This window comes from Oncorhynchus mykiss, chromosome 4 (assembly GCF_057628025.1).
Source record: "Oncorhynchus mykiss isolate SJ-2025 chromosome 4, ASM5762802v1, whole genome shotgun sequence".
Taxonomy (NCBI): Eukaryota; Metazoa; Chordata; class Actinopteri; order Salmoniformes; family Salmonidae; genus Oncorhynchus; species Oncorhynchus mykiss.
In genome coordinates, this window is record NC_143025.1 from 64,480,336 (window position 1) to 64,494,915 (window position 14,580).

At 40.8% G+C, this 14,580-nt stretch overlaps 1 protein-coding gene across 1 annotated transcript; it reads right to left on the reverse strand.

Annotated features, from left to right (window-relative positions):
* Positions 1 to 4,978: 4,978 nt before the first annotated feature.
* stx7 (Syntaxin-7) lies at positions 4,979 to 13,664 on the reverse strand. The gene is given in 10 exon segments (NM_001165159.2): positions 4,979 to 5,293; positions 5,419 to 5,501; positions 5,877 to 5,949; positions 6,218 to 6,320; positions 7,845 to 7,894; positions 7,979 to 8,116; positions 10,765 to 10,855; positions 10,978 to 11,047; positions 11,303 to 11,416; positions 13,619 to 13,664. Coding segments are annotated over 9 exon segments (789 nt in total). The 5' UTR covers positions 11,388 to 11,416; positions 13,619 to 13,664; the 3' UTR covers positions 4,979 to 5,197.
* Between the last annotated feature and the right edge of the window lie 916 nt (positions 13,665 to 14,580).

Genomic DNA, 14,580 nt, shown 5'->3' on the forward strand with positions numbered 1-14,580 from the left:
CTAAGAGGGTTTTAGAAATAAGCATCAACCAGTGGGTCTTGTGACGGGTAAACAGAGATGATCAGTTTATAGAGGAGATAGAGTGCAGTGATGTGTCCTATAAGGAGCATTGGTGGCAAATCTGATGCCCGAATGGTAAAGAACATCTAGCCGCTCGAGAGCACCCTTACCTGCTGATCTATAAATAATGTATCCGTAATCTTGCATGGATAGGATGGTCATCTGAATCAGGGTTAGTTTGGCAGCTGGGGTGAAAGATGAGCGATTACGATAGAGGAAACCAAGTCTAAGATATAACTTTAGCCTGCAGCTTTGATATGTGCTGAGAGAAGAACAGTGTACCGTCTAGCCATACTCCCAAGTACTTGTATGAGGTGACTTCCTCAAGCTCTAAACCCTCAGAGGTAGTAATCACACCTGTGGGGAGAGGGGCATTTCTCTTACCAAACCACATGACTTTTGTTTTGGAGGTGTTCAGAACAAGGTTAAATGTAGAGAAAGCTTCTTGGACACCAAGAAAGCTTTGTTGTAGAGCATTTAATACAAAATCTGGGCCATCTGAGTATAAAACTATCATCTGCATATAAATGGATGAGAGAGATTCCTACTGCCTGAGCTATGTTGTTGATGTAAATTGAGACGAGTGTGGGGCCTAGGATTGAGCCTTGGGTGACAGGCAGTGGCTGAGACAGCAGATTTTCTGACTTTATACACTGCACTCTTTGAGAGAGGCAGTTAGCAAACCAGAGAGACACCAATACTCCTTAGCCGGCCCACAAGAATGGAATGGTCTACCGTGTCAAAAGCTTTGGCCAAGTCAATAAAAATAGCAGCACAATATTGCTTAGAATCAAGGCCAATGGTGACATCATTGAGGACCTTTAAGATGGCAATGGCACATCCATAACCTGAGCGGAAACCAGATTGCATACCAGAGAGAATACTATAGACATCAAGAAAGCCAGTCAGTTGATTATTGACAAGTTTTTCCAACACTTTCGATAAACAGGGAAAAATAGAAATAGGCCTATAACAGTTAGGATCAGCTTGATCTCCCCCTTTAAATAAAGGACGAACCGTGGCTGCTTTCCAAGCAATGGGAACCTCCCCAGAAAGGCGAGACAGGTTAAAAAGGTCAGTGATAGTCTTAGCAATGATAGGGGCAGCAACCTTAAAGAAGAAAGGGTCTAAACCATCTGTCCCAGATGTTTTTTGGGGGTCAAGTTTCAGGAGCTCCTTTAGCACCTAGAACTCAGTGACTACCTGCAGGGAGAAACTTTGTAGGGGTGAAGGGGTAAAAAAAGGGAGAAGCATCAGGGATAGTCACATTAGAAGGGGTGGGAGATGAGGAAATGTTGGAGGGGCAAGGAGACATGGCTGAGTCAAATAGGAATCCTGACTTAATGAAGTGGTGATTAAAGAGCTCAGCCATGTGCTTCTTGTCAGTAAGAACCACATCATCAACATTAAGGGACATGGGCAGCTGTGAGAAGGAGGGTTTATTCTCCAGGTCTTTAACCATTTTACAGAACTTCTTGCTGTTAGACCCACAGAGAGAGAACTGCTCCTTAAAGTAATTAACTTTGGCCTTCCGGATAGCCTGAGTGAACTTATTTCTTATTTGCCTGAACGAGAGACAGTCAGCCTGAGTGTGCCGAGCCTTTTGTGCCGAGGTTTTTGCAAAATGCAATTCTTGAGGTGGAGTAACTCTGCAAGATCATGGTCGAACCAGGGGCCAAATCTGTTTTTAATTATAATTTTCTTTATGGAGGCGTGTTTGTTAACAATAACACTGAAAATATCATAAAAGAAGGTCCAAGCTTCTTCGACAGAGGGGATCAAGCTGATTCTATACCATTTTACAGAGGCCAGTTCATGAAGGAAGGCTTGCTCATTAAAGTTTTTTAGCAAGCGTCTATGACAAATCAGGGCAGGTCATTTCACTGAGCAGCCATTACGAACACAGGCTGTAAAACTGTGATCACTAAGGTCATTACAGGTGGTTTAAGCATGTCCCAGTTTAGGTCACCTAGCAAGACAAATTCAGGCTTAGTGTAAGGGGCCAGGAGAGAGCTTAGGGCAGGTATAATCCTTAATTGAAACAATAACAAAGTGGACACCCTGCCTCAGCTTTGGTAAAAAGTTGGGGGCTGGGCCAGGAGAAATGTACCCAGTCTCCAATTAATAGACAGAGGTATGGATGCAAGGACTGACCATTCATGAAATAGTTTTAACCATGTCTACATTTACATTACTTGGGATTTTTTTTTAAATAAGCATATATTTTGGGTTCTGATAAAGTATAACTAGGGATGTTGTGGCGACCGTATTATCGCCACACCGGCAGTCACAAGTCATGAAGGCAGTCAAATTCCACATAACCGTTCGGTCATGGTAATTAGGCTTCTTCCAAGCTCTGATGCTGCTGCTGTTCATTAGTAGCCTACCAAACATGCTAATTGCCTGGTACTCAGCACTCTATTGTCCCTATAATCACTCTGACATCAATGCATATGTATTCGAAAATCTAATCAAACACTTCTTGAGAGCCCATGAGCTCATGTTGCGCAACATTTCTAAAGGCTATGCAATTGCGGGAGAAAACAAGAGCGATGGCTGCAAATAAAGAGCATGCTATTCTTTTCTTCTGAAAGCGACTACATTTTCTTCACATCATGCTCCTTTAGACCAATCTAAAATAAATAATGGATTCATTGTGAAGGTGTAGGCTATATTACCTGGATTTATTAGACTTTTTAAAATGGCTTGTAGGCTATGTATGGAAGCCAGGAGATGCTAAAATTGTTTATGTTAATTAATGGTAAATTACCGTGAGACAGACAGCTATTTGCTTGACAATCACCGGCTGACAAAATTTCATGACCGCCACAGCCCTAGGTATGACAGTTGACCTTAGCTCATTAGGCGTTTCTAAGTTATATTCTTCAAGAACTAATGGGTATGTGTCATCAATTTACAAGTCCAAAAATGGATATAGCAACTACGGATTCTAGCTTTAACAGTTCATTGCATCTAGTGTTGCACTGCTTTTTATTGAAGAAAATGAAAACAGAAAGAGCTGTATAAAAAAAAAAAAAACATTTTTGTGAGGCAGCAAAAACATTCACTGGTCCAAAATCGTGTACAATCCATACATATTTAATCATACAGTGAGAGTAGTTATTAGATTAAATACAAATTCATAAAGTGAAGAATGAGGCAGCATTCCTTGGAGGAACCTTACAGCAAAAGTGATGCAAGATCGTGTTTAGTATTGCACAATCCTTGACCTCTAGTGCATAGACAAGGCTACGGTCCATTATAATCAGCAGCTCTTAAACAAGCCTATTCCGGGCATATTCTGTGTATTCTTCTTACTATAATATTAATTAACAATCAACAAAAATATGATTTCAATATCTCAGGATTAAAACGGCAAAAGCCTGGACACAAAAGCATTGGTCCATAGAACAAGAGACTACTATATACACTGAGCATACAGTACCCCCCCCCCCCCCCCCTCTTTTGCACTCAGAACAGCCTCAATTCGTTGTGGCATGGACTCTACAAGCTGTCAAAAGCGTTCCACAGGGAAGCTAGTCCATGTTGACGTCAATGCTTCCCATAGTTGTGTCAAGTTGGCTGGATGTCCTTTGGGTGGTGGGCCATTCTTCAAACACACGGGAAACTGTTGAGCGTGAAAAACCCAGCAGCGTTGCAGTTCTTGACAAAAACCAGTGTGCCTGGCACCTACTACCATAACCCATTCAAAGTAGCGGAGGCTGCTCAGGGGAGGATGGCTCATAATAATGGCTGGGACGGCGTTAATGGAATGGCATCCAACACATGGAGACCATGTGTTTAATGTATTTGATACCATTCCACTAATTCCGCTCCAGCGACTACCACAAGCACGTCCTCCCCAATTAAGGTGCCGCCTGTTGTTTAAAGAGCACCTAAATCTTTTGTCTTGCCTATTCACCCTCTGAATGGCACACAATCCATGTCTCAATCGTCTCAAGGTTTAAAAATCCTTCTTTAACCGTTCTCCTTCCCCTTCATCTACACTGATTGAAGTGGATTTAACAACTGACATCAATAAGGGATCACAGCTTTCACCTGGTGAAACCTGGTTTTTAATGTTTTGTATACTCACTGTATGTGTCTGCAGATAGCATACAGTATGTAGACACCAAAAGGACATACTCTTTATATCATATAGAATTTAAGGAGTTTATACATTATTAATTCATTACTGATGGACTATTTTGACAAATAGAAGCCAACAATGGCACACTGACAAAGTTCCCTTGAAAAGGGATCTATTTAAATTTCAATATAATACACGGAACAAAAATATAAACGCAACATGCAACAATTTTACTGAGTTACAATTCATATAAGGAAATCAGTCATCTGAAATAAATTCATTAGGCCCTAATCTACAGATTTCACATGGCTGGGTAGGAGTGCAGCCATGGGTGGGCATAGACCAACCCACTTGGGAGTCAGGCCCAGCCAACCAAAAATAGTTTTTCCCCACAAAAGGGCTTTATTACAGACATAAATACTCCTCAGTTTCATCACCAGTCCAGGTGGCTGGTCTTAGACAATCCCACAGGTGAAGAAACTGGATGTGGAGGCCCTGGGCTGGTGTGGTTACACGTGGTCTGCGGTTGTGAGGCCGGTTGGATGTACTGCCAAATTCTCTAAAACAATTTAGAGGCAGTTTATGGTAGAGAAATGGACATTACATTTTCTGGTGGACATTCCTGCAGTCAACGTGCCAATTGCGCACTCCCTCAAAACGTGGGATATCTGTGGCATTGTGCCACTGTGTAATGATCACACTGTTTAATCAGCTTCTTGATATGCCACACCTGTCAGGCGATAGATTATCTTGGCAAAGGAGAAATGTTCACTAACAGGGATGTAAACATATTTGTGCACACAATTTGAGAGAAATAAGCTTTTTGTGCATGTGGGAAAAAAATTCAGCTATCTTTTATTTCAGCTCATGGAACATTGGACCAAAACTTTACATTTTGCGTTTATATTTTTGTTCAGTATAGTAAAGTGACAGTACAAAACAGCTGTCACATTTGTCTTCATTTTACAAGCAATGGGCCTTGAAACTCAAACTTAGTCCTAAAGAATCATGAAACTGCCAGGACCAAAGTGTGTGTGAAAAGCATCATCATCCTTTAACTGATGCCCAGATGATTAAACCAACGACAACAGCAAGTACGACCAGAACGACAATGAGAATGCAGATCTTCTTTCTAGATTTGCGCTGAAAGGGTCAGAAGAAACACTTAATGTGATATGCAAGTTGATTCGATGCAGTGTTAACAATTTATTTACTAATTTAAATAAATACATCATTATTCAATTAAGAATAATTTCCATGTTACCTACCTGATAGTCTGCAGCCTGTGCTAACTGCTGGGTGGCATTCTGAACATGAAGGTCGGCAGTTTCGACATGGGCCTCTATACTGTCTAGGGGTATAAGAAAACTCAGTGAAAGGGTCATTCTCTCACAGAAGTTCACAGTTTAGGTTTAATGTTCTGTTAACTTTGCAGAAAAGTTGGATGTTTACTTCAGAGCACTGTTACTTTTGACTTGTACACTATGACGATGATTCAACTCTCAGAGGATGTCAGTTTTAACACCTTGAATTGATCCTCAGTGTTGTGTGACATATTTCAATGTGTGTGTGTGGCATAGCTGATTGTCATCCTCTGTTCCCAGAACACTCGTTAGACTCTTCTCCATAAAGGCTCCTAAACATGCAGTATGTTGTCAATGTTTTGAAATTGGAAGTTTCTGATGTATTCAGAAGTCGAGGTGTAAATGATTACATGGATGCTTACCGATCATATCACCCTGCTCATGGACCATCATTCCCAAGTCCTTAAATATTTCATTTATATCTGTAATATCAGACTGAAAAAAAAGTAAAACCATGCATTGAATACACAGACAACATAACAGATGAAATAAACTGGATAGAAATCCATTACGTTAGTGTGATATGCAGGATAGCATAAGGTGTGCTTACTGTATACATTTATTGAAAGGCAACCAATGTCATTTGGAGGAACAATAGACCTCATACAAAATCTTAATTCAACCCTGAATCTTGCACATAATCGAGTTCGATGACCGCTCACATGGTTCGGGTTTATGAGTAACAATATGTGAGTGCTGTCACCTCTAGCTGTCTGATGGAAGTCTCTCTCTCCTGGATGAGCTGCAGGTCTTCCTCAGTGATGGCCACCTCCTGGGACTGAGACTGGACCTGGGCCTGCCCCCCACTGCAAAGTCAGACATGGGAAACACGGTCAACCACCCCAAAGCAAACACTCACCTCCCACTCTGTCAGGCTGAGCCAGAGAGATGGGCCTGAAAAGACTGACATGATAACACTAAAGTAGATTGTTCGATAAACAAGCAGACCACTAGCAGTCAGAGAATAGTAAACTGTGGGATTTGTATGTGAACATTCATTTGATGGTTAAAACCCCTGTAGGTCTAAGCCCTTACATCACAATATCTACTAAGCTAACATATGGAATTGTTTTAAGATGGTCATAAAAAGTCAAATTTAACCATTTGATTTGGAATTTTAGGACCCCTGTAAGTATGTATAAATAAAATAAATAAATAAATAAATAAATAAATATATATATATACATACATACACACACACACACAAATATTTGATGAAACATTGAATTTGGCCTCAACGCATTGAATAACACATTCAGAAATGGAAAAACAGACAGATAAAAAATAAACCATAAAGGAACAAGGTTTTGAAGTGTCTGTCCTATATCTGAGAGAGAGATAAGAAAATGTATTTTACTCCCGTAGACCAGATGAACAGAACCTTTGTGTTCGTGAGAGTCTCCCCTTTCGTTTATTGGTGACATATTAGTTTCTATCCAACGGTTCAGTCTGGATGGTCAGTTGTGTGAGAAGACCTCTTCGAAGTCAGGATGTCCGCGACAGAAAATTCAGACAACTGCCGTAAAACATATAGGATGTCGTAGAGTAAAACAACCAACGCTGCCGTGATCGTGAGAGTCTACCTTTGCGATAGTGGTGACATTGCGGGGCGTTCGAGAGAACTGGAATTCCAGGTTCGATGACCGTTACAAAAGATTATTCCCAGTCAGACCTAGTTTTTCCAGAGTTCCCAGTTGTCTTGAACACACTGAAGTCAGATTTCTGAGTTACCGGTTGTTTTGAAAGCGACATTAGTTTGCAGCTCACATGGTTCGGGTTTTACAGCCAATTTCATGACGATTTTCTTGTACGGATCCTCTCATGTGTAGAAAAGGCAGCTTTCACAAGCCCCATGTCATGGTATAGGCGCCAACGTTAATGGCAGAAAGAGGGGATTGAGCTGCAGGTTCTACAAGAAATGGTAAGTCTCTAGCATAGCGGAGCTTCAAATCGACTTTAGGGGGTACAGAGGAGAAATTCATAGTAGAACAAAAGGTTGACCCTATATAGTCACAAAACAGGACATTAAAAATATAGCTAAATCCTAATAGACCAAATAATATTCTCTCCAATGTTGTGGTGTTGAGAAAAGAAGATGTTTACATCCTTCACAACTGTAGGCAACAATAATTGAATCAGGATTACAAACTCTGGGTAAATCCACAAAATAGTGTGTCAACAGCGATTTCTTCCTCTGTAGTCAGGATGCAGTTTTATGTGGGGACAAACATTGGGTTGTATTTAGACAGCTTGCACAGTATGTTTAGTGCAGCATGTCTGTGCACTATTGCACTCAAAAGAACTAGACCACTGAAATGTTGAACTCTGACCTTTCAAAGGGGTTTCCATTTCCTCCAAAGCTGTCGTCAGGAAAACCACCCTGAGGGGGGACAGAACAGTGAGCCTGATGCACTCGCATTTCAGGTGCGATTTGATTTGTTTGTGTAAAGCATTGACTACTAACCGACACTCTGGACTCGGCACGGACTCTGGCAACAAACTCCTTCTCTTTCTGAGCAGCCTGCCTCTGTGCCTTTTGGAAATTGGCCAGTGCATTGGAGAAGTCGTTGATAAGGCGATCTTTCTGGATCTTTCTCTGGCGCTAGAAGAGGTAAACAAATGAGCAAACATCACATACTGTACAGTGTACATGATACTGTGTCATAGCACTCTTCAATTTCAACTGATAGACAACTATTCTTAGGATTTCTGTCTCAGGCCACCACACCCTAGTTTACATAAGATGCTAGTATTTCACTTCTGCTTATTAAAACATTTATATTAATTTTGGTAGCAAGAAATACAACTAGAATGCATTTGCAATTAAACCAATAATTTTCTTTCCATTGTCTAAATTTGGGCTCCCGAGTGGCTCAGCGGCTTTCGACTCTGTCAATCACCGTATTCTTATCGGCAGACTCAGTAGCCTCGGTTTTTCGGATGACTGCCTTGCCTGGTTCACCAATTACTTTGCAGACAGAGTTCAGTGTGTCAAATCGGAGGGCATGCTGTCCGGTCCTCTGGCAGTCTCTATGGGGGTGCCACAGGGTTCAATTCTCGGGCCGACTCTTTTCTCTGTATATATCAATGATGTTTCCCATGCTGCGGGCGATTCCCTGATCCACCTCTACGCAGACGACACCATTCTATATACTTCCGGCCCGTCCTTGGACACTGTGCTATCTAACCTCCAAACGAGCTTCAATGCCATACAGCACTCCTTCCGTGGCCTCCAACTGCTCTTAAACGCTAGTAAAACCAAATGCATGCTTTTCAACCGTTCGGAAACTGGATGCAGTTTATCACAGTGCCATCCGTTTTGTCACTAAAGCACCTTATACCACCCACCACTGCGACTTGTATGCTCTAGTCGGCTGGCCCTCGCTACATATTCGTCGCCAGACCCACTGGCTCCAGGTCATCTACAAGTCCATGCTAGGTAAAGCTCCGCCTTATCTCAGTTCACTGGTTACGATGGCAACACCCATCCGTAGCACGCGCTCCAGCAGGTGTATCTCACTGATCATCCCTAAAGCCAACACCTAATTTGGCCGCCTTTCGTTCCAGTTCTCTGCTGCCTGTGACTGGAACGAATTGCAAAAATCGCTGAAGTTGGAGACTTTTATCTCCCTCACCAACTTCAAAAATCTGCTATCTGAGCAGCTAACCGATCGCTGCAGCTGTACATAGTCTATTGGTAAATAGTCCACCCATTTCCACCCATTTTCACCTACCTCATCCCCATACTGTTTTTATTTATTTATTTTTCTGCTCTTTTGCACACCAATATCTCTACCTGTACATAACCATCTGATCATTTATCACTCCAGGGTTAATCTGCATAATTGTAATTATTCGCCTACCTTCTCATGCCTTTTACACACAATGTATATAGACTCCCCTTTTTTCTACTGTGTTATTGACTTGTTAATTGTTTACTCCATGTGTAACTCTGTGTTGTCTGTTCACACTGCTATGCCTTATCTTGGCCAGGTCGCAGTTGCAAATGAGAACTTGTTCTCAACTAGCCTACCTGGTTAAATAAAGGTGAAATAAAAATAAAATAAAATAAATAAGACACTGCAACTCAGTGCTAGAGGCACTGAGCTGTGTTTTATGTTTTAATAAGTAGAAGTGAAATACTAACATCTTATGTAAAGTACGGTGTGGTGGCCTGAGATGGAAGTCCTAACAATAGTTGTCAATCGGTTGAAATTGAAGAGTGCTATGACACAGTATCATGTACACTGTACAGTATGTGATGTTTGCTCTGTATCACAACCGGGAGTCCCATAGGGCGGCGCACAATTGGCCCAGTGTCGTCCGGTGTAGGCGGTCATTGTAAATAAGAATGTGTTCTTAACTGACTTGCCTAGTTAAATAAAGTTTAAATAAAAAAACATCTTAGACCGTATTGAAAAACAGAAATTGTGGATGGTTGTAAGAATTTAATTATTCCTGCCAGTGCATGCGTTCCAGCCATTGCTTATGAACTTCACAAGGCGGCACTCATTTCTTTCTTTACCACACACAAGCACACATTTCTTCAACATTGTGGGATATCTGCTGTCAGGAAAAATGTTCATGCTGTGTGCCTTGGGCCTTCCTTGAACAAGAACCCCCACAACTACAAAAACAGGAAATAAAGGCCCAATGTGCTTAAGAATAGCGCACCAGCTGAATTTATAAATACAAAGGGGCACCTTACAGTTAGTTTCCTGTTATAGTTCATTACACAATATAATGAAAAACTGTTCATTATTTAAATAATTGCATTTTGAGAAGAAATTCTTATCTAATGTATTATCTCCAATGTGTCATATAAGTAAAACTTTAAGTATGCAGGGTAAATTGAATGCACAGGTGGCTAAAATAAAAGATTAAATAACAGCATGTACATTTATTTTATATTGCAGGGTTTACATGCTTGCCTGTAGATGGCGACATGTGCTGTTTAATGACATGCATTCTTAAAAGGTGAACAGAGGACACTATAGCATTTTTTTTGTGTTAAGAGACTCACAAGGAAAAGGTAATCCAGGGACCAGCTTGGACAGCACAGGCCCGCCCACCTAACATGTGACCAATGAGCATTGAGGTGCTGTTCACATATTAATGTATGAGTAACATTCGGTCTGCTATTGGGCATTACACTACACGTTCCATTCAGTGCACACAATTCCTATACATTTTGTTGCTTGTTGTAAATTAGGTTGAAGCTACCATACAAAAAAAAAAAAAGTTGATTACCTGTTCAGTTGTGACAGGCAAAGAGCCAAATTCCTTCACACATCGGTCTGTCTCTTTGGCAAGGTGGTTGACATTTTGCTGTTTCTGCTGGCTACATTTGAAAAGTCAAAAGCGTCATTTAGATAACATTCCACAGAAATACACATAGCAGCATGTAATAACTTTAAAAGCTACACACTGCAAGAGCCCTCTTCTGATTAGAACAGAACTCACAGTTGCTGTCTGAGCTCAGTTGTGTCTTGTGGGGTTCCCAACTGATTCACAATTCTCTGAATTTCAGATGCTGGTAGAAACGGGGCACAAATATTGTGACAAAACAATAACAATACGTGTGTTCATTCAATAGGTAAAGTATTCAATTTGAAAGTTAATTCAAAATGAAAAAAATGGTGTAAAAGGTATATTAATACTTCTGAGTCAATCCCCAGGCCTCATATGAGAAGTATAGTAGCCTACAGGCCTACTAAATTCAGAGGATATGACAAAACTTGTGTACTTATTTACATGTGTGCACAGCTTGTCCATATGTCTCACTTACTTTGTTGCGTTATCTTCTGGATGTTGGAGATTATCGTCTGAGTAAGCACATTTGGGTCCTGCACTTTTCCGTACTGGTAGGCCATGGTTGGCGCATTGGGAGTCTCCCGAAGACCTTGAAATATAAAATGTTACAAGTATTGTTGTAGGTCAGTCACTCACACAGCTTCAGTTCATTCCACCTGCATTATGTACACTCATTCCCCTAGACATACTGTAGCGCGTCACCAAAGTGGTAAAAATCCCATTTGCTTGTATAAAATGGTTTTAAAATGAATAAACCTACATATTGTATTCATGAATATTGAACATACTAATAATAGGCTGTCGGTAAGAGTAAGAAATGAATGTACACAGGGTACTGGTTCTGCATGAATCAGCCTTCCACTCAGATTAGATAGGCCTTCAAAGAGGCTAGGCATAGATGTCAGCTCAAAGTCAAATTTTGATTTAGCCTACATTTGGTTGAGTTGTCAACTAACATGAATTCAAAGTGAACGCAACAAAAAAATGTCACCATGTCACTGGATTTAGATTGGGTGAAAAGACAAAATGCCCTTATGTTGAGGACTTTTCCAAATCCAATGTTTTCCCTGTTGATTCAACATCACACAGATGTTTGGGTATAAATGATGTGTAAACAATGATTCAACACGTTTTTGCCCAGTGGGAGGCTACCTACAGGACAAGCTAATATGCTGACCACACCGCCTGCATTGCGTTGAAAAATAAATGTACACATACATGTTATTCAATCATTTCATCCAAACTGCTCACGTCAACGAGCATCTGCATAGCCAGGCGCTAAAATGTACCTTGCTTCTATGTTTAACTCCTGATATGCTGCAAGTCCCGCCTCTCCCATCTCCCCATTGATTTTTTAGGAACATAACCACATGGGTGATTGAAAGATGAACTGAGTTCCACACTCCCCAGCTAGCACAGTGGATCTGGGCCGATTCCGGCTGAGAGTAGGGGCACTCGGCTGAGAGTCAGACTCGGTCGACATCATGTGGCCCGAGTCTGGGCCGCCTTCGGCAGAATTACTTATGGCTAGGATGCGGGGATTGAGCTCGGGCCGATTCCGTTGTGAGTTATCTGGCCCAAATGTATTACTTGGGGCTAAGGCCAATTCTGGCTAATCTCTGGCAGATGATTACACAGGCTGCTTTATATAATTAACATTTCATTATTAATTTTTCCGTATTTTCTCAATGTTTCTGTGATCAAAAAATACAAGTCTATGGTGTTTCTTTGACACAAAATGCTTTTTTTGTGGATGGGTATAATTTGTATTTATAAAACTTATAATAGTAATATTTAAAATGACTAAAATTGGGTAATTTTGTATGCGTTTATTTAAATTTGCATCAGGCCGCTTCTGGGGGGGGATTCTGGTAAGATGCAGGCAAAGTCGGCTGAATTCGGGTAGACGAGTCCGACACCGGGCCGATCAGTTCCGGCACCCCAGAAGAGGGCCGCTTCTGGGCCGATTACTCATTGCTAGCTGGGTCCAGTCCAGTTCGTGGTGGTAATGCACCTTAAAGTTGGTTGCCAACCGTCATAAAGTCCACAGAAAAATAAGCGATTACTAGAAACTAACTAGGCTATGCTTTTTATCTGTGGATTAATTGTTGGAGTAGAGAGCACACGATTTTGGGCTGACTCAAAATTCTTCAAAGAGCCATGGGGAAAAAAAGGAGTTTGTGCATTTCAGGTAAAATAACAACCCAATGTTTATATCCCAGGACAAATTAGCTAGCAACAGCAAGCTAGCTATGTAAATGACCATGACGGTTTCATGTGTTTCGATTGTCTGCAAATGAATATAGTTTGTTTTGATATGTCAACCTGCGTGTCTTGATCGCGTCTGGTGTGGCTGGACAAAATCAACATGCGTGCGATTGCGCGTGCGTGCACAGACTCGTCGGCATGTAACGCTCTCAACCTGAAGAACGAGGCCTGAAAGATGCGGAAATACAGAAGCCCGAATAACCTGTAATAACCGGTCTCTATTTTCGACTTATGTCATCATATATACATTTCATCAAACGCAATAGACGTGAATTGTAAAGTAACATGTGAATTTATTTCAGGAAATACTGCAGTGTAACGTTAAAGATACATTGTTTTTTCAGTTGCACAAATGCTGGCAACTGTTTGTGAAAGCAGACTATAAACATTAGCATTCCTTTAAGGTCGCATGAGTTTTAGCTTAATTGTCGCTTGTCGACATTTCCAAATTATTGCATGCCCAAACATTGTTTTTGTCAAATTTCTGCCAACACTAAATACTTGTTTTCCATGTTTCGTTTACCTTAGTTCTGTCTTGACAGTCTGCCCCGCTTGCACTCTGCTTCCTTATCTGTGTGTCATGCTTTTCAGTCACATGATCTGCTCTGCTTTACAGGGTACCGGCAACGTTTGGGTTCAACGTCAACTATTAAACCAAAGAAGATAAAATGTATCTTTGGATAAAAATAAATAATCTATTACTTTTTTTTTTTTTTTACACATTATTCTACGGTACATAAAAATTACAATAAAAGAGTTAAACGATTTATAAGTCAAACACTGTTAGACAGAAAAGGCCAGGCAAATGTTGACAGCAGTAGAATGAATGTGTGCAGAAGAGGTTTCTCAAATGCTTGAACACACTATTCAAAGTAGACAATGTCATTGCTTAGATACAAAAAAAAGAATACCACTGAACCACATACAGTACATTTATTGACATGAATCCAATACAAGCAATTTTCTGGGAATTAAATTCCCTGTGCCAGCCATCTGCTGGGCCCCCCCCTTAAAAAAAGGGCCATCATGAAACATTGTAAAATTGTTTGCAATAAATTAGGTACATACTGTTCACACATAGTTTTACATAATAGTGATGCAGCTTTACAATGTCCTATCATGTAGTAGTAAATATATTTATATAGGATGAATTTTTATAAAATATTTTCAATGTGACAATGAGATGAAGACATTTCTGGAACCAATGATAAAACAGCAAGGGCAAAACTTTCACTGGAGTCATGTCCCTCAATGTGATACAAAAAGTGGCAACGGTGTGCTTTAGGGATCTGCTGGATTTAGGACCATGTGAACACCACAGAGTGGGCTGGAGGCCAAATATAAGATCAGAGCTATTTTGATAGATGTGTGGCAGAAGAGCCCAAGGTCCAGACTCTGAGCCCAAGGTCCAGCATTTATATGGCCTTCAAAGAAAGGACCAAGATTCAAAGGTCAGATTAGGAAGCAAGAGTTGGTGTTTGCTCG